Consider the following 21740-nt stretch of genomic DNA (forward strand, 5'->3'; position numbering starts at 1 on the left):
AATGGTGCACAGCAATGGTTATTCCGCTCCACAAAGGAGGGGCCACAACTGACTGTGGTAACTATTGCCCCATAAGCCTGACTAGCCTGGCCTGCAAGGCTATGGAGCACATCATCATGGAACTCATTAACAAAGACTTTGGGAACCTCCAAACACTTGACCCAACCCAGTTCAGCTTTGTTAAGGGCAGATCATGCCTACTAAACCTGGTCGACTTCTTTGAGACAGTCACCAAGGCCATAGATGAGGGGAAGGTAGTTCACACAGCCTACCTTGACCTCGCCAAGGCTTTTGACACCATTCCCCACTCGGGAATTATAGAAAAACTCACCAGCCTGAACATAAACTCCTACGTCACGGGATGGGTTGCCAACTGGCTTACAGACAGAACTCACATGGTAAGAATAGCAGGCTCCAGGTCAGACTCTAAACCAGTCACATCTCACAAGGCTCAGTCCTGGGACCCCTACTGTTCGGCATATACTTCTCAGAAGTACAGGCAAACAGAGGAGGACTAAGGCTAACCAAGTTCACTGATGACTGCAAACTGGGAGCCATAATTGACTCTCTGGCTGACACGGCCATTCTCCAAAAGGGCCTTACTGAGATGGACACCTGGTGTCAAAGTCATGGTCTCAAGCTAAATGCCAAAAAAATGCATAGTCATCCCGTTTGGGAAAAACAAAACACCCATGAATTACCACATAGGTGGCAGCCCCCATAATACAGAAGAGGTAATAATATATCTGGGGACCCAGGTTGATAGTAATCTCTCCTTTGACAATCATATTGCCAAAGTAGTTAGGAAATCCTTCTGTGTAGCCCATCTAATACTAAAGGGTTCACATCTAGAAATAAAGAGGTTGTAGTGCCCCTCTACTCGTCACTCATCAGACCCATCATAGAGTACAATGCACCATTTGGGGTGTACCTCACAAGACACTTCCAACAGCTGGAAAGACCACAAAAGTACCTCACCAAGAGGATTACTGGCCTCAAACATATGTCCTATGCAGCCCAACTGGAAAAACTCCAGCTGTACTTAGTCGCATATCGCTTATCTCTGCCTGACTTACAAAGCCATGTCCAACTCAGAATTGATGGGCATGCTCCACCTAAAGAAATCGAAGTCACTGCGAGCCACTCACTCTAGTGAGCTAAACTGCACCACAACAATAAATAGAACATGCTGGAGGGATAGATTCCTGTTACAGAGACTCACCATGCTTTGGAACAAAATTCCTAACTACATTAGGCAGAGCCCCCTCACTAACACTCTTCAAGAGAAACCTTGACAAGTGGATGGGTAACAGAAAAGTACCCCTGGGATCACTTCATTGGCTCTTCTTGACAGAGACTCAGTTAATTAATCAATGGGGTGGAGAAAGCTGACACACTCTGGCTAGGCTTATAAATGCCCTCGGGCAGATAACCTAGTACCTACCTATGAACCTATGAATTTTCATCAGGGGCATTGGAACCAGGTTTTAATTTTAGGAGAGGTTTTTTAGGGTGGATATAGAGATGGGATTGATAGAGAAAGGTGGACATTGGGGGCAAGGGATGCAAGGGGAGGAAGGGATGGGAGCACGCTGAGGAGGGGTTGTAGAGGTGTTGGTAAAGGATGATGTTAGCTTGCTTATGGAATCTATGAAGAAAGAGTTAAATTGGGTGGCCAGGTCCTTGTCAGAGGCAACTGAGTTGGGGCAAGGGTTTTCTTTTTTTCCTGGGTTGAAAAGAGATGAGATTCCTTTCCAAAATAGTTTGGGATTGTTGGTATGGTTGGTTTGGAGAGTGGAGAAATAGGCTTTGCGGTCTAAGGCAATAAGTTTTTTGACTTTATTTTGTAGTGTTTTATATTAGTTTAGAGCGATAGTGGTTTTATTTTTATGGTAACGTGTCCAGGCTTTGTCACAGAGTTGCATAGTAGCTAAGGTGTTTTTGGTTAACCAGGGTACAGGATACTTTTTATACATTTTCTTTTAGAGGGGCAAAGGAGTTGAGCAGGTTTGTGAAAGTAGAGTTAAAGTAGGACAGAGCATTATCTAGGGAAAGAGTTTTTAATGGCTTCCAGTTTGTGCATTTGAGAAGGTTTCAACACTGAAGTTCTTTAGGCAATGAGTGGAAAATATATAGGTGTGAGTTAGTTGTATAGAAGAGGGGAGACAGTGGGTAAAAGTGGGGAATTTGTCAGCTAGTGGGTCTGGGAGAATACCACTATCAGATATATAGTGAGGATGGGATACTAGAATCCAGTCTACTGTAGCTCCAGTGATGAAGTTCTTGGAAGGCCAGGTAGCGGGAACTGATTAGTTGTGTAAAGTTATATAAGTTAATATTGAGTGAGTTAGTGGGAGACTGGATTGTGGCCCAGTTTATATTCATGTCCCCCAGGACTATGGTTTCATGAGTAATGTTGGTTGAGACCCAGGAGAGAATATCTTCAAGGGATGAGATATTGTCACCAGAGGGAATACAGAGGGAGAGAACAAACATGAGTTTATGCTTGTTTAGGTAGGGCTGGTATTATTTCTGCCTTGCCAAATTTGGGAAAGGGTTTGGTATAGGGGATGACTAAGAGGGATGCCGAGTAAAGGAGTGCTACAACACCTCCCTTTTTTGTGTTCTGCCATTCTTTAACATGCGGTATTTGGGAGGAGTTATTTCAGAATCTTGTATGTGGGGCTTAAGCCAGGTTTCTGAGATGGAGAAAATATTGGTCTGGTCATGTAGAAGCCATGCATGAACATATTCTGTATATATTCTGGCAACATTAATAAACCCCATCTTATTTAAAGTTTCTTTTCAATGCTTTGTTGGATAAGCAAGACATCTGCACTTGCACAGGCACTACCAGATACATAGCTTCATAGGTGTTTACTAGGCTAGCAGCCACAATGGCCAAATGTACTCCATAGGACCCCTGGGAATGGAGCAGGTAGTAAGCAGGTATGTGCAAACAAATTCAACATATATACTTAGGAGTAGCTATATATAGGCATTACAAGTTAATCTTCCCATGATTTGTGGACTTCAACCTATCAGATGTCACAGTTATTGTTCATGGAGTTGGGACTACCTGTGTTGTGTGTTATGGTGGTAGATATGACCACTGCCACTACTGTCACCTCCAGATGGCAAGATGCTAAGCACCCTAATGTAAGGCTGTAGGCACTAATGGGTTTTGAATGCCACCACTGCCAGTGAAGGGTGAATTAATAGCAAGAAAGTGCACACAAGTCTGTTTCAGTAACTAATATCATGAGTATAGGCTTCCAACATCTACACCCAGATTGGATTGCTCATATGCCTTACTGATCTGAGACTTTTGCTTTGTACACTTTCACTGCTTTCCAGCTGTGCTTTCTGTCAGCTCCTTTATCCATTTATTCACAGTAACACACACACACACACACACACACACACACACACACACACACACACACACACACACACACACAAAACTTCCGGGGAAGGCTGATGGAATTCTCCAATTCCCAACAGCCTTTTTTGACATAGGAATACCGAGATCACACTGAGTTAAGGACCACAGACACCCAGCTGGCTGCTCTTAATTAAGCCAAATAAGAAATCAAAACTCATTCATCTTTTTCGCAAGCAGTAAGCTTAAGCAGTCTAACTGGATATCTTTGGCACACAGCTTATTAAAGAACAGTGTAAATAATGCTTACCCTCTTTTCAGATAAACAGTACTATATATATATATATATATATATATATATATATATATATATATATATATATTAAGTGTGGATCTACTTTGACCCATCAAGTTTTGGACATCACAGAACCCCCCCCCCACTTAAATATATACCAGCTTCAGGATTGCATTACACTGAAGAAAGGGCAAGGTTCACCATGGTGTCCAAGTGGTTTCTTTCACAGGGAAAGGATTTCTGTAGTCCATGCTTTTGGTTTACTAACATTTTGGAGAAGTGGAGTCAGGTAAGTAAAAGTCAAAGAAGTGTAATTTTGATGGGGCAAAGTAGACCCATACATATAAATATATATATATATATATATATATATATATATATATATATATATATATATATATAGATATAAAATGTACATACATACATAACAATCATTAATGGATACTAGCCACCAGAACTTAAAGGTTAAACAATGAACTTTACTTAAATAATAAATAAAACAGTACAAATTCAGATTAAAATTTACAAAGGCACACTCCGGAAAATAAAATAAAAGGCAATAAAATACAGACAGAACACATTAAAAAAAAAAAAAAAAATAAGCTACTAATACTCCAGTTCCCTGGCTGTCACTTACCACTGAAATACTGTCATTGGTTCATAGATGTTTACTAGGTTAAAGACCACAAGGGCCTTTATAAGCCTAGCCATGCATTCCAAATCTTAGACTTAGTTCTGATACCCTTGATAAGTGTAAGCAGGTACTTGGGAGATGAAACATTTACAAGCTAAAGTCCCCAAATGTCTTTAGATAAATTAATAACTAGTTCTCACAGGCAGAGCCTCCACAAACAAGACAGTATCAACTGTTTTTAAGCATAGTCTAGCATAGCACATTTATGTACAATGTTTTGAGCAGGCCCCCGTGAAACGTAAGCCATTAAATCCATCATAGATAACAGCAAGTACATCTAAAAAGAAAGTTCCTGGCCTTTCATTTTTTTTTAATCACAAGAGAAGACAGCCAGTCTGGAGATCACACACTTCAAAAAGACAAAATTCATACAATCCTACGCATGCAAACCAACATATTGCATGCAGATGAGCAAGAAGAAAATACATTACATTTTTAACTCAGTTATCTTAGCTTGGCATTACCCTGGCATCACAGTCCACATCTACAAAGCTTCTTCATACATTTTCCTTTGTAATGTCATCATCTTCCTACTGCTATACCCACTGTAAGGAATGGCTGCTGCTGCATTCACCTTTCTTCCTTACAGTAATCTCTTCTTTCAGGATGACTGAGAAATTGAATTTTGTTTATACACCTTCATTGTTGGTGTAAATGTACTTACTAACCTGACAGTGACATGCTGGAGGATAAAATATCCATTTGCAACTCTCTTTGATAGCTCACAAAACTGCATTTTCCATTTATTTCCAAGATACTACACAAATTGTGAACTTGTCTGCACTGTAAATAAAGCAATGTATTTATTTACTTAGTGTTAACAGGTATTTGGAATGCAACCCAAGAAACGACTGCCTTTAGTATAGACTTATATTTAAATGCAGTGCATGGTACTGCTGGACATTCAGACAAATACAAATCAGATATCTACAGAACTTAGACTACTGAGGTGGTCTGATTATGTTCAATATCAATTCTCATCTTGATAACAGAGAAGCATTTTGACTTATCGGAAGAGTTACATACAGAAAAAATAACAGAAATGGCAGGCTAAATTTCTGAAAATTTTTTGAGAACAACACAAGTTGTGTTCCTCCACTGGGTATAGTAATCTCCTAGCTATCTTCTGACATCTTTTTTTTTTTTTTTTTTTTTTTTTTTTTATGACATTGGAAACATAGCTCTGTCTTGATACAGGGATCTACAATTTCCCATGTTGCACCTAAATACAGAAGAGTGCCTTGTTACACCATGATTCACCTGAAAAAAGACAGTCTATCTATGATACCTTTCATGATACAAAATCACTTGAATCCTGACATTGTGCAACTTGTGTAAGATTCTGCTGTAATTACCATGCTTTGTGGCACTGAGGCAGTTAGACTAGGCAATGGCATTCTGCACAATTCATATTGGAGTTGAGTCTTACCTTAACATACTCTTCTCACACAAGGTCTAACCATTGAGCTATATAGAAATGTACTACACTACACAGTACAGTAATAAAGCCACTTTTGTTAAAATTACCTGCCTCAATGTTCAGTCATACATATTTGTTTCTTTTGGGAAATGCAGTTTAGTTTAAGGATACTGACCTCACATACTCAGTAAAATGTTGTAAAGCAGTTACTGCCACGGAATTTAATGCAAAATCTGCTGTTAATACTTTCTGGAGTATGTAAAAGCAGCGTGAAGTTCTAATGAAGCCTACTGTAAATTAGCACTGTACATTTCGCTGCAAGGTTTTGCAACATGCCTTTACACAGATATAAATGAGGAAATACAGTTTACAAGAATAGTTCTTTTTATCACACTGCAAAGCTAAAGTTATATTGACTATTTTAAATCTTTCAAATCAAGTAAAACCAAACCAGTCTAAAATTGCTTTAAACTATAATTTTTGAGAAACCGAAAGTTCAGTTTGAGTCACATTTTTATTGAAAGTTTAGTAAAAGCATTTTAGAGATAAAGACATATAAATAACATTTCAGAATGCAGCAGACACACATTTTTATACATTCCAAACAAGAAATAGAAGACAAAATGTAAATACTGTGATCTTATTAGGACAAAACCTTTACTCTATTATGTGATTTTAGTTACATTAAGCCTTTAAATGCTACACATAATTTGCCAGTTAATATGTTCACTATATATATATATATATATATATATATATATATATATATATATATATATATATATATATATACATGCTTTTAATTAAACAAAAAATCTTTAAAAATAAATGCAGAAGCCCCTCTGATAGAGTTAAGTTGTCACGTATTATTTTACAAATATAGCTAATGTTTTACTTGCTGGTTGAGCTTACACACAACTTTACGTCACCAGACTGCAAAGAATGGTAGCATACGGCCTCAGTGTTCGGAGAGCCAGATCTTAATTATTTATAACACTGCTACTCTAGCAACATAAAATCGCAGAAATTTAAACATGAAGAGGAAGTAAACAAATAGATACCTGCAAATGTGCTCACATTTTAAGTACTACAAACTCACTGCAGACTATTTCAACTTAATCCTCAGGTTCTTACTGTTTAGGTTTCTAATACAGTCATGATGTCACCTATGTATACCACACATACACAAAGTACTCTCTGCAATCATTGTCTAAATGCCACACTCTGTACCCTATCTATACAGTTTGAGATTCTTAATTTTTTTAACTTGTTCCTTTTCTGCTTTATTCCATTGCAGGAACTTTTACTTGAACTATCCTTTGAAAATGACTTGCCTTCTCTGTGTTTTACTTAAATTAAACATTTGTGTGAACACAGGATTCAAAAAGTGGGTTTGTGAATGACCTTTGTGGTCACAACAATCCCATCCTTCCTTGAACTGCTGATACTGTTCATGTGCATTTTGTTATATCACAGATTTCAGATGTGGCTGCATTCTGTAAATCGTATACGAATACCCCATATTCATTACTTGTTTGATGATAAATGCTACATTGTTACATTTATGGGAGGTACCTCTTTTTTCTCTGTCAATAAGTAACAGTTCAAAATCAACTGCAGCATTTAAGCCTAGTTTCACAGTTTATGAAGGAAGGTTCCACCTCAGTTTACGCCATTTCTAAATTGTCTTCCCTAATGCAAGCAAGAGTTTAATTTTCAGCAAGTGATCCATTATGCCTGCTCTATCCTTTCTTTCCACAGGAAGTTAACAGGAGTTGCCAAAGTATTATACCTGCTGTTCCTAGCTGAGGCTTCTCTTTTTCTCATTTTGACCCCCATTTGCCACAGCCTTCTGCCCACTGTCAACTTGCTTGTTCCTGTTTACCATTTCATGGCTTACTCTCAACTGACTCCTTTTCCCTATACATCTAGGTAAAAACATTTATAGAAATGGATTCAGGTCAATATACTAAAGGCTTAGACTTTGCTACCCACCAGCATTGATTTTTTTTAAAAAAAGACAAAAAATATATATGTTTTGCATGGGACTACTTCCTGTACCCCCCTCCAAAAAAAAAAATCTCACAACAAGAAATGTTCTCAATCTGAGGTTGCTCAAATTATTAATAAGAGAATACTCACTTTTTCCTGGGATTCAGCAATGTTGTTGTTAGGATTGAGGCAAGCTTTGAAGTTGGTGTACATTAAAGTTTTTGCTGTGAGATAGAACTGTGTACTATGTACTGAAATCCATATAGGCTTGTATGCCACATTTGATGTTCCAAATGCAATGCAATTATATCAAACAGGCAAGTAAAAAATAAAAAAATGAAATGTGCTTCTTTAAGACGCATCTTATATTGTCATACTGGGTTATTTTTAAATCTGCATTACAGAAGAATCCAGGCAACTACCTAAGTGCTTTTTACTATGACATGATTCTGTTATTTTCACCACCACATAATGAACTGGTCTGTAACTGTCATCTTTTTTCTTAGGGCAGGACTACATTTTACCCTTCTGCAGATATGTAGAATCAGACCATGCCACAAATAGCAGCAAATGTTGCTGACAGTACTTTTGCTATCTTCTGTGCTGTCGAAGAAAGTCAACATGTTCACCTTCAGTCTTGTGAATCCACTCACAATTCTTATAGCTACACATGGAAGGAGCACCATTTCTCAGAAGTCTGTTTATGATGTTAACCTTTGGCCTGTCATCATTCATTCTTGTACACAAACATGAATTATCCATTATCTGTTTATAATTTCCCAGTTTTCTTTCATCTCTCCACACTAACACTCCATATATGTATTTACTTACTCTTAATTGCCTGCTTGTTTCATCAGAGTGCTAGAAGCATTTTCTTCCAGAAAAAAAAATATTTATGCAAAATGGATGAACTGCATGTCAGATAACTGGATATGAACAGATAGGGCATACAGATAGATAAGAAGGGTAGAAAAGGCTCTAATCAGGTCTGCTGTGTTTGCAAAAGAAATAAACACAAGCAACATTAACACTAACCGTCTCTACAGACGCTCATGTTAATATTTAAATGTAACATATCTAACATATCATAACAAAGAGAAATCTTAAAGCTAAGTTGATCAGGACTCACAATTTCTTTATCACTGTTACTATATATGCAATTCAATGTAGGTACTCCCCTCCCAATTACACTGGCTGCCAGAAATGTTATTTTATTACTTATCATGATTTTGTCTATATTTTGTCAAGTGACTTACCCTGTTTTTTGTTTTAGTTCATTTCCATTACCATGTATAATCCGGTTGCATTTCCTAAAACTTTGCTTCTACAATCATCTTCAGCTATGCATTCCAAGGATTACAGAGAATGTCTAACATCTTTTATATGCCTTGCTTTCTAAGACGGAAGTTTACTTGTACCTATCCCCTCGCTGTCTTTGCTTATGTATCAAGACACATCTGTATTATTACCCTTTTATTCTTTCTTTACTAAGTTAAGTTATATTTGTGACTTAGTTATTCACTCAAATGAAAGCTGCACTGGAAGTTATTTTTCTGTTCTCAGTAAACAGATATGAATGAATTGGGGACTTCAGTATAATCTAGAAAAACAATAATTCTGTGTACCATAGGATGCTGGCATACTTGTAATGCATATTTTAGTAAGCAGTACAACTCAATATGTACAGTGATAAATTAGACATAATATTTACAAAGGAGCACTTTCTTACCTTCAAGGAATCAAAGCATGCAATTACTCGTCCATTTTCCACATGGCAGCTTCGGGATGGATGCGCAAACTTGCATTCAGCATCCGATCGTGAACAAGTTCCTCTCTGATATTCTCGACAAACTTCCAAAGTCAGCCATTTTGTGTCACGGACTAGGGAAATGTTGACAGCCATATTAAGAAATTATATTAAAAAGCGGGTGATTCTTCACCTTCCCTTTTGCAAAAAAATGTATTATTTATAAAAACGGGTAAAAAAGTGAGTTCAAGTTAAATATTGTAGAACAACAAATGTGTTGCTTTGGTAAAATGTGTGACAGCACTTAGGTTTTCATTTAAACCAGAGTTCTTTGCTTAATTAAGCAAGACTTCAGTGTAAAGCCATATATAAGTCACATTATAATGACTGAGAATCAATTCAGAGGCCAGCTCCTGAAAGTGCAACAAAAAGATAAAGTAAGTTTTAGATTTTGTGCCCACTACTGAAGTTGCTTAAGAATTAGTGGCAGTTCCTCCAAATAACTATGTGCTCCTGTAATCAAGACTTTAATATTACCAGCAAAGAAAGTACATGCCAATGGCAGCTATTTAGTTTTAGAAGATTACTGAGCTCAGTTGGAGGGAAAACTTTTCCTTAATTTCTTGACTTAGAAAGTTAAGCTTTGAAAGAACTATAAAATTAGGCAAAGGATGTGAATCAGAAAGTAATCTTTATTCTGTGAGAATAGAAAGGCAAAGTGAAAATAAAAGCAAATGTAAGAATGAGTTGCTTTTGGGGTGTGAACTGCAAGCAATGCCAAACAAAAAAGTAGCAGAGACAACCCTAGGCAGAAATCCAAGCAGCGGCTGATTCAGGAAAGGCACTTTTCAGCAACCTGCAGAAAAAAAAAAAAACAGAAACAGAATCAGAAAAGCAGCTAAATTAAATAACACAATATTCTTAATACAATAAAGCTTTAACAAGTAAGTATACACATTTTGAATTACAAACTGCATATACTGACAGTGCGGCATGGTGCAGTCAGCCATTGTAGATAAAAAGGGCATTTCCCACATGAAGCTGTGCATAGGAAGAGGAAGCAGCCAATAAGCTTTACTGTTGCAGTCGGAGGCTGGGCAGATATCCAGTAAAATAGACACTCTCATACTGAGCTCTTTCAGCAAGCATTTATCTCTGTGCTTGCTAGTGTGATGAGACAGTTTCTGGAGAATATGAAGCAATTAAGTTTGGAGAGTAATAAGGAAATGCAGACTTCATTTAATCATATTTTTCTATGATTTTAGTGCTTATCGCAGACTTGCATTTGCAAATCAGTAAATTATGTTTAAAGTTTAAAAGAAACATGCAGGTCTGAAGACAAGTTGTACACATTTGAACAGTTACTGGTTGCATGACTTCCTCTTTGTGCAGTTAAGCAACTGGCTAAAGCAGCCGGAAATAAAACTCAGGACAAATATGCATATTTGTTTATAACAGAAAATAAGAACAGATATTGCACTTTATATTTTGCTAACAGTAATACAGTGTGAAATGTACAACTATCCATCACTGCATTAGAGCCAAGAGCTGTATCATTTCTCAGTTTACTAACATAGCAGGTTTAAGAGATAAATCATAGACCTGGCTCCAGTTTGCTTTGTTGTCACAACATACCATAATGAAGTTTTCCTAAATAATTTGTTTTTAAACTAAATGGAACTACTCACTATATTTAATATTTTTGTAGCATTACCTTGCCAGTTCATTGATGATAAATGATGTAAGTCACTAATACTCAGTTCGAAATAATACAAGCATCCATTTTACAGTTCTTGGTTTCTCATATCACTAACTGAAAAGAAGTGCCCTTATTTCAGCATACCCACAAATGCAGAGTGAGAACATGTTAAAAGAGATAAAGCATTTAAATTCCAGAATCTACCAGTACATTCTGTGTAAGAAACACCCACATTGTTTGCTCAAATGCCACTAAGGATGGGAGAGCAACAAACCTGGAACTAATATTTGAATATCTGCTTCTAAAGAAAACATAGGCTGACAGGATAAATGTGGTTCTCATTTAACATATGCAAAGCAATAACTCCCTCATGGTAATTCCTGTATAATTAATACTGTCAGTGTTTATCAACCAGCTGTTTCTATCAGATGCCATAATAACTACTTTAATTGATAACAACCAGTTACCCAGCTATTACAAAGCTCCATAATAACAGATTAACTGGTTGCTATCAATTAATGTCAGTGTTTTCTTTATATTTCATATAAGTACACTTTGGCAAAATACATACCACTTTATTTTTTGGTCTAATTTATCTGTGTGTTGGTTACGTATATCTGCATATTTATAATGTTTAGTTTTTCTTGCAGGTTTACTTCCTTACTGCATTTGGAAATATACACTGGCTTATTTTCACTGATAATTATGATGCACATGTAAATATACAGCCAGATTCTTTTGCAATCACGTTATCTTTTACAATGAAATGCTTAAAGACTGCATACAGCATTGCAAAGGATTTAAAATGACTCATGCTCGAGTGTTTATACCTAAGCAGTGCTACAGGTTTTATCCATGTTGCTTCACAATTAAGTTTATATACCCTAATTCTTTCTCTCCCTCTCCACGTATAGATATTCACTAATTACAGGTTATTTGATGGACTTTTACATCATCCTTACATCATTTTAATGCCATACAGGAAAACTAACAGTGCATTTGTGCAGTTTAAATTAAACGGGCAAAAAGAAAACTGAGACAATTGAGCAGTTGCTTTTGAAAACAGTTCTGTGTTCCAGAAGCAGCTGGTAAGGGTGTAAATAGGCATACTTCCATGTATACAGCTAAGTAGCAATTTCTCTGTTTTAGAAATGTTGCAGCTCATAAAGCATCCATCCATCCATCCTCAACCCTTTTTCCCATTCTACACATGGGGTCAGGGTGTCACTTCAGCAGTGACAATCATCTTGAGCCAAGGTTTACACCTTGCTACAGTAGTTCAGCCGAACCACTCACTCGCACACACACTCGCACCTATGGCCAATTTAGTGTATCCAATCGACCTACTGCATGTCTTTGGAATGTGGGAGGAAACTGGACCACCCAGAGTAAACCCACGTGACTGCAGGGAGGACATGCAGACTCTGCAGAGAAGGCACCCCAGCCAAGAATTGAACCAGAGAACCTCTTGCTGTGAGGCCACACCGCTAACCGCTGCACCACTGTGACCACCCACAGCTCATAGAACATGAGCACCTGAAACTGTCAAAAATAATGCCTGTAACAAATATATGTACATGTATACTTACTGACTGGAATACTGCTTAGGCCATATCTGAAAATGGTGGATAAGTTTAAGTGTATAGGAGCAATATTTGGAGATATGTGTACATTTCCTTTTACTTAATACATTTTGTTGTTTTAAATTACAACAGTACAAAAACATACATGCACTTGCCTACTGGGGTGCATCAGCATAAATTTATGCTGTAACTAGTCACTTACAGTTTTACACGTGACCAGAATGCAACAAAACATATGACTACATTCAAGAATATGGCTGTCAAATACCTGTGAAGTAGCAATTTAACTCATGTGCCCTGCATGTATAACGCAGGTACATTAACACTAGAAAGCCCCTACATCCCAATGTAAGCAAGCCTCTTTTATTATGCTTGCCTTACTAGTCAAGCGTACATCCCAGTGTTCATCATCTAATGCAGTATTCTTAGCTATAAGAGTTACATCCTGCAATGGATACAACAGCTGGCCAGCTTCCAAAGCTCAAGTGGGCCTTCCAAGTGCCCAAACTGTTATCATCTTGAGCACAAGTGAAGGAAACAATTTGGGCACAAAGCCTTAAGAGATTATCTTCAGCCAGAGAGTTCTCTTGCAGACTTTCAAGGATTGATGGTTGGCTAATGGGTTTCCATTGCTGGGCAGATAAATACCCTTTGGGAAAAAAACTTCAACATTTTATTTTTGTTACAAAACATTACTTATTTTAACCTAGGAAAAGGTATTTTTTATTGACTGCCTATAGACCTTGCTATATTAATCTTAACTTTGTTTTGGAAAAATTAACTCTTGCTCTATTTAAACCAGCTCAACAGGCTGATTTGAGGTTCTAAACATGGAAAACAGTTTTGGTGATTGCTCTGACTTCTAAATTGCAAGCTCTTATGGCAGTGTCAGCCTCATCTCATTTTCCACAAACATAGGGTCTCCTTGAGAACTAATCCTTCATTTATACCTAAAGTGGTATCCAAGTTTCTTTGAGCCAATACATCCATCTCCCCAGCTTCTTTCCAGAACTTTATGGGATAAAGGACTTTTCACGCTTGATGTCTACAGACAACTCAGACATTTTACTGACAGAAATAAAACTTTCAGAAACCATGACTAATTATTAATTTCTTGTAAAGGTAAGAAAAAAGGACAACCTGTGTAAAAGCAGATTGTTTCCAGCTAGTAGTCTCATGCTATTACCGTTTGTTATACCCACCACTGTAAGGCAGTTTTAGGCAGGGTCACAGCTTATTCTACCAGACATCTGGCTTCAGTTGTGGCTATTTGGAAATGAGTTAATTCTGGAAGTATTGTGGAAGCAGCAACTTGGTTATCTGTACTTACCTTTATAAACCACTACAAACTAGATTTCTTCTGCAGGTCAGTTTCAGGATTTGCTATGACCATTCTTCAGGTCTTCCTGGACTTTATCCTTCATACTCTTGGTCAGTATAAAATAGGGAAATGTACCCATACAGCTAAGGCTTCTGTAGTAGTGATCAAATGATGAACAAAGTTCAACTATTTAAGTAAATGTACCATAATAGTAGTCAAATGAACGATCACTGCTGCAGTAGCTGATCTCTCCTTCCCTCCAACCATTCCTCTTATTTTTATATTTTTTGTTGCCAGGCTGAGGACTTTTATATTTTCCCAGCAGTGAGTTATTTCAGGGCTCTTGTCTCTATCTTTTCAGTTTTTATGAGAGCTATGAGGGGCTTGGCACCCACATTATCTCTGCTCGAGCTGAAAACAGTTTGGGCACATGGAAGATGCCCTTAAGCTCTAGAAGTTGGCTGGCTGTTATATCTTATGCACACAAAAATCCATATAGCTAAGGCTATAGCAGCAGTAATAATTTGAACATTGTTATAGTAAGTTTACTTATACAGCTGTACAATCCTCTTTTCTCACTATCTCTCTCGCACATAACCTTTACATGTTTTCTGAGAGCCACACAACCAGCTCTACCAACCCTTTTTTGTCAAATGATGCTGCTAGTCATTAATCCTCCCTTTCTTCTTCATAGCTCCCAACTCATTAACAATATGCAACAGAAGATCTTCTCTTCTACACCATTCTTGTTATTGTCTAAAGTTGTTACGATAGTGAAGATTCACATCCCTTCCTAACAGAAACCATCCTAAGATGACACTCAGCTGTCTTTTACTATTCCTATTACTATTACATTTGTTAATGTCAAGAAACTGTAGTCACCACATTGTAGTGACACTGATGCTTGCCTTGCAGCCACTGTTCCTCTAGAACTTGCATTCCCAGTACTTTACCAGCTCACTGTTTCTGACAGACTAAAGTGTTGATCAGGTAGGCAAGAGAAGATGACAGACTTCTTGAGCAGTGGATCTGAATTATGATGAAGTAAAGGAGGCTCAAGGTGTATCACAGAATGTACAAATCACAGTCTTTTTTTTGCAGGGGTGGGAAGGATGCACTCTCTGTACAGTCTAAAAGTTTTTTATTTATGCACGTAGAAACAAGGGCAGAATGGTTAGGTAATTTTAAATTTAAGGACTCCGTTATCATCTGTCACTATCATCCTTTCACTACAGAAAAGCATTCCCGTATGGGTCACAGTTTTGCAAAAGGTGGTGAATGGCTACATGAATACAATGAAGAGTATAGCCAGGCAGAATACTTACACTTACTACAACTTACTGCAACAAATTAATTTTGCTCTTCATTGTGACATCCCTCCTTTAGGACAGTGATCAAGGAGTCTCAGTACTCACTATGGACACCAGTAAGGGATGTTCACTTAGAAGAAAAATGGATATACACAGTATTTTCAGATGCAACAACCAAGCAAAATTTCTCTTAAGAGCACACAGGGACCACACTCCCATCCTAGGGCTGGGTTTCACAATTTCTCTCTCTCTCTCTCTCTCAAGGCCCTAAAATAAGACTCCCCACTGACACAGCTGTAGGGTTGAGTCCTCAGCCCAGTGTTCCAAGCCAAGTCCTCCACCACCCACTCTGTGAAACCAGTCCTCTGTGTCCCTGTTCCAAGTAACTGACATACACACTCTGAGATTTGATTTTCACAGATACACATACACACACACACACACACACACACACACACACACACACACACACACACACACACACACACACCTGGGAAAGTCTGACACAGATTTTAACAACTATGCCCCCCTCTGCCCAAACTATAAGGTAGATACTGCCACCAGAACACTCCAAAGCTCTTACAAGGATACCCAATTATACTGAGTAAAATTAATAATAATAAAAAATGGTAGTGTTTTACCAATGCAACAAGACTTTTAGGAGCAGCCACAGTGTCACCAAATAAATTAAAGTACTTATTCTCTAAAGGACCAGCTACAATGAAAGCTTTAAATACATTTAACAAATAATGAATAATGAAAACGTGAAAATACTACATATCTATTTACAATAAAAACAGAGTTTCAGCCACAGGAAATATTAAAAATAACACAGATGGAAAGATTCACACAGATATAGAAAACTAATAGTTATCTAATCTCACTATATTTTCCTGACTGATCTAAAGAATTGCTGTTTCCTACTTACTTAATAAATCAAGGTCAGATGAAGTGGGTGAGTGGTCTTCCTTCTTTGTCAGGTTTCAAAAACAGACTTCTCTAAGACTTCTGTCTCATCTAGTATCAAAAAGTACAGTTTTGTACCTACCATAAATGTAGATGCTTGAGTGTACACCCTGCTGCAGTCATCACACTTGGGTTATCCTGTCGTCAGGCGGTCCCGCAGTTGGCCGGAATTCCAAAGTCTTGGTCCGGCGTTGGTTGCTGTTGCTTTTTCCCTGACGTCAGTGCATCAGGGGTATATATAATGCATCCAACGCCATTTTCTTCAGTTTTTCTTGCCCCAGATGTCAGGTGCCCCCAAAAAGGTGGTCAGTAATTAGTACCAAATTAAGTAACTTTTGCACAAACACAAAATCCCTCCAGCTATAAGCAAATACATCAGGAAGGTATTGTACAGATTTAGCCAGTTAGATCAGAGGGGATGGAGGGAGGGTAACCTGGACTGCAGCAGGGTGTACACTCAAACATCTACATTTATGGTAGGTACAAAACTGTACTATGTTCATCGTGTTACCCTGCTGCAGCCATCACACTTGGGTAGAATCCCAAAGCTAAGGGTGGGTGGAGGAGTTATAGAGGGTTAGAGGAGGCTAGAAGGCCCTGCAGAACTGCAGTGGCGAAGCCAGCCCTAGTCTTAGAGTAAAGTGGTAAGTGATAGTGTTTGGTAAAGGTGTGTACTGAACTCCAAGTTGCAGCTTCCAAAATCTCCTTGGTTGGAACCCCCTGAGGAAGGCTGCAGATGTAGCTGCTGCCCTGTTAGAGTGGGGCCTAATGGTAGCAGGAACTGGTTTACCATGATGGGTATAGCAAAAATGAATGCAATGTCCTATCCATTTGGAAATGGTTTGTTTTGATATAGCCTTCCCTTGTGAAGCTGTAGCATATGATACAAAGAGCTGGTCAGAATTTCTGAAAGCCTTAGTTTTATCCAAGTAGTAACGAAGTTGCCTGTGAATGTCCAAGGAATGCAGGAGTCTTTCTCCTTTGTGTTGCGGATTTCGGAAGAAGGTGGGTAAGTGAATGGTTTGATTTAAAGCCACACTGGAAACCACCTTAGGCATGAAGGAAGGATTAGTCCATAGAGAAACTCTGTCTTGATGGAAAATGAGGAAAGGTTCCACTGCCATTAGTGCCTGCAGCTCTGAGACTCTTCTAGCTGAAGTTATTGCTAGCAGCAGGGCAATCTTCCACGATAGGAACTGTAGATCTGCAGAGAAAGCTGGTTCAAAGGGAGGTCTGTTTTTCCAGAACAAAACTGAGGTCCCATGTTGGTGTAGGTGCTCTCCTGGGGGGCCTAATGTTTTTTGCCCCTCTGAGGAACTGCCTTAGAATTGGATGTGAAAATAAAGGTGGTTCCGTGTTGTAGTGGGCTGAAATAGCTGATGCATGGATTTTAATGGAAGAAAAAGAAAGTCCTTTGTGCAACATCTCAGTTAAATACTGTAGAATCTGAGGCATGTGAGGCTGAAGTGTGTTTTGGCCTTTAGCTTGGTTCCAGGCACAAAACCTTTTCCATTTTTCCGAATAGGCCTTCCTGGTGCTGGGCCTCCTAGCTTCCAGAATAACATCCATAACTGCTTGGGAAAGAGGAGCTGGCTGGATGCTTAGGTGATTTGCCATGCAGCCAGATTTACGGTTTTGAGCTGGCTGTAAAGAATCTGATTGTTTTGCTGTGTGAGCAAATGGGCAATTTGTGGTAAAATCCAAGGTGGGCCCTGGGCCATATTCCTCAGTAGTGGGTACCAGTGCTGGCGTGGCCAGTCTGGGGCTATGAGTATCAGTCATGGTCTCTCCTTTCTGACTTTCAGAAGCACCTTTGTGAGGAGAGGCAATGGAAGGAAGGCATATACTGTCAGGTTTTTCCAATGGAATGAGAGTGCGTCCACTTTCCAAGCTTGATGGTGAAGTGTCCTTGTACAAAATGTTGTTAGTTGATAGTTTTGAAGACTGGCAAACAGGTCTATGTCTGGAAGGCCCCATTTTTGAGTTATCATTGCAAATACTTGTGGATCCAGTTTCCACTCGTGGGGATCCATGATGTTTCTGCTGAGGTTGTCTGCCAATGTGTTCTTGTTTCCTGGCAGGAATCGAGCTTGTAACTGAACTTGGTAAGCCAGAGCTGTGTTCCACAAGGTCATTGCTTGTCTGCATAGAGGGTAGGAGTGTGTACCCCCTTGTTTGTTTATGTACCACATTACTGTGGTGTTGTCCGTCCTTATTGCTAGTTGTCCTGGATGTAATAGATTCTTGAAGGCTGTCAGAGCATTCTGTACAGCTAGCATCTCTTTTTGATTGATGTGCAGATTCCTTTGATCTGCAGTCCATACGCCTTGAATGCACTGTCCTGCCATGTGTGCCTCCCAGGCATAGTCCGATGCATCTGTTGTCATAGTTTGCCTGGCTGGGGGCAAGGTGAAAGGCTGACCCTTGTTGAGGTGACATGCCTGTGACCACCATAGAAACTCCTGTTGTAGGCAGGGAATGAGAGATATCATTGTGTCCAAGCTGTGTCTGTGTTGAGACCATATGCTTTTTAGGTATCACTGTAATTTCCTCATATGCAGCTTTGCAAATGGTATTAGTAGTATGCAAGATGCCATGAAGCCCAAGGCCTGCAGAATTTTTCTTGCAAGTAGTTGGGTCTTTGTTGCCATTGTTTTGAAATATAGAGTCAGTTGTAGTTGTTTGTTTGGCGTCAGATAAGCCTTCTGGGCTGTTGTATTCAAGCTGGCACCCAGGAATGTCATATTTTGTGAGGGTACTAGTTTTGATTTCTTTTAATTTACTGTGTACCCCAGGCAACTTAGAAGATGTTTTACAAAAGCCAGATGTTGTAAGAGGATGTCCTTGCTTTCTGCTTGGATGAGGCAGTCGTCCAGGTATGGGTATATTTGAATTCCTCTTTGTCTGCAGTATGCAATTACTGGTGCCAGGCATTTTGTGAAGACCCTGGGTGAAGTAGATAAGCCAAAGGGCAGTGCAGAAAATTGGTAATGGGTTGAACCTGCAATGAAACGGAGGTATCTTCTGCAACTTTGTCTGATAGGGACATGCAGGTATGCCTCCTTGAGGTCCAACGTTACTAGCCATGCTTTCTTGCCCAACATGGGAAGAAGCTGATGTAGTATTAGCATCTTGAATTTGGGTACTTGTAAGAAGGTGCTTAGAATTGAAAGGTCCAGAATTGGTCTCCAGGCATTGTCCTTTCTGGGAACTAGAAAGAGTCTTGAGTAAAATCCTTGGCCTTGCTCTCGAGTAGGTGCCAGTTGAATGGCTCTCATGTCCATGAGAGCTGTAATTTGTTTTTGTGCCTCTGCCCATTGATTTTGTGGCAGGTGTGGCATTCCTCTTTTCATTGGCAAGGTGTGAAAATGGAATCTGTATCCTCGTGAAATTATGTCTAGGACCCATTTTGTCCTTTGTGACAATGTGCCAGTTGTCTGAAAAAAGTGCGAGTTTTCCTCCCAAGGGGGCTGCCAAGAGAGTGTTGCTTGGCCAGATGAGGTGCAAGTCATTGAGTTTGCCTTCTGGTAGTTTGCAACCTGTCTTCTCCTCCCTTCTGTGTTGCAGTGCCCCATTGTTGAGGTTTGTACTGGGCTTGTGGTTGTCCTCTGCCTCTTGGACATCTGTATTTACCCCTCTGTGGTCTGTCAGTAGCTGGAAAGGACCAATTTTTTGTTGGCCAATTTCTGCTGAAGCAAGGGGGCTGTACCTGTAGGAAATCTTCGACTGTCTGCATAGATTTTGCCTTATACTCCATTTTCTTTAAGACTTCTTCTGCTTTAACTGCAAAAAGAACATCCTGCTGTAAGGGAGCATCTAGAAGCTTTGCTTTAACATGATCAGGCAGAGTTTGTTCCTTTAACCAAGCATACCTACATATAACAGACCCAGTGACAGCTGCTCTGCAGGAAGCCTCCAAAGAATCAAACCCACATTGTAAAGTATGTTTGCCCACCTGTTCAGTTGCATGCAACAGATCCTGCATTTCTTTCAATTCAGACTGTTGAGGGAGTGTGGTCATTTTTGTTTTAACTGAGACATTAGAAATTGCTGATATTTTAGCATGTGAAATTGGCAATTTAGTGCCCTCATAGCTAGAGTGGCTGAGGTGTAAACCTTTTTCCCCCCACCTGTCTAGTGCTCTGGAGTCCCTTTCAGAGGGTACAGGATATTTTGCTATAGAAGCCTTAGCCCCTTTGGGACCCTGGGAGATAGCCTCTGGATCAGCAACAGGGCTTTTATAAAGAAATTTGTGGGAATCAGGCACTCTATAGTATCTGTCAGGTTTGGCCGGAGCAGGAGGCAGAGAATCTGGGTTCAAACTGGATTCTAAGTAAACATCATCCACAATGTCTAAAACTGGGGGGATGGCAAGTGGTCTGTGCTGGGGGAGTAAAAGAAACTCTCTGAGCCTTTTCTTTGAGTCAGAGTAGTCCTGACCTTCCCAGTGAAAATGTTCCCCTCATAGTGTGTAAAGGTTCCCCAAAGGAGTAGTCTTCAGGAGGAGAAGCTGAGGGAATGGAATCCTCAGCATCAGAATCTTCATAATGGAGAAAGGAGTAATCCTGGTCCTCAGAGGAGCCTGAGGAAATAGACACTTGTTCAGAGGAGCATAATCTTCCTCTTGTCTAGGCCTTTTGTCGGGTGGGGGTTGGGAACCCCTGATTAAAGAGATCAAATCTTCAGCCATTTTGAGCATCTGTTTCTTAGGCATGGGGACTTGAACTGGAGACTGAAGTGCAGTCTTTTTAGGTTTAATAGGAGTCTTAGTGTTAGGATACATTTTTATAGTGAGCGTCGTCGGTCTGAAGACACCTTCAGAAACCGAAGGTGTTTCTGCAGCACCATCTTTTTCAGCAGTGTCGTCGGTAGGGGCTAAACAAAATGGCTGCGTCGGCCTAGTACTTTCCGCCATAAGTTACGAAGCGGTCTTGGGTTCCAGATCTGCGGTAGTCAGGGGCTGCGTCGGAGCCTCACTAAAGACCGGTGAACCGGAGACCGGACCAGCCGAGGCCTCGGAGTCTGGCTTGGGTCTAGGCTGCCTGTCCTTATCCTTGCATTTTATGTGCACGCCGGTAGTTGGTTGCTCCTTCGGCATAGTGTAATTAAAATTTCTACCGAAGTAGTGTTGTGCAAAATCAAAGCGTCTTTTTCTAGTACGCTTATTAAACCTAGCACAAAAATGACAACCAGTGACGTTGTGGTCTGGGCCTAGGCAAGGTATGCAGTAAGAATGAAAATCCTTATGAGGTATTTGCTTCCCACAAGAAATACAATTGTTAACTTTTTCTGACATCGGTCTGAGGCAAGAAAAGTTTCCCCAACGGGGTA

General features: G+C 39.4%; 1 protein-coding gene across 8 annotated transcripts in view; it reads right to left on the minus strand.

Moving 5' to 3' along the window:
- The window catches only part of LOC122789971 (muscleblind-like protein 2), a 938268-nt gene that overhangs the window by 592468 nt on the left and 324060 nt on the right, over positions 1–21740 (minus strand). For 7 of the 8 annotated variants that reach the window (XM_044057477.1, XM_044057472.1, XM_044057473.1 and 4 more), the window contains one exon: positions 9513–10386. In XM_044057477.1, the coding sequence (XP_043913412.1) occupies positions 9513–9686 (174 nt within the window). In that variant the 5' untranslated portion in view covers positions 9687–10386. Of the gene's footprint in view, positions 1–9512; positions 10387–10515; positions 10572–21740 lie in introns of those variants that run through there. The other variant, XM_044057474.1, reaches the window with a different exon arrangement.

This window comes from Protopterus annectens, chromosome 15.part0 (genome assembly GCF_019279795.1).
Source record: "Protopterus annectens isolate FY-2018-M chromosome 15.part0, PAN1.0, whole genome shotgun sequence".
NCBI lineage: Eukaryota > Metazoa > Chordata > Ceratodontiformes > Protopteridae > Protopterus > Protopterus annectens.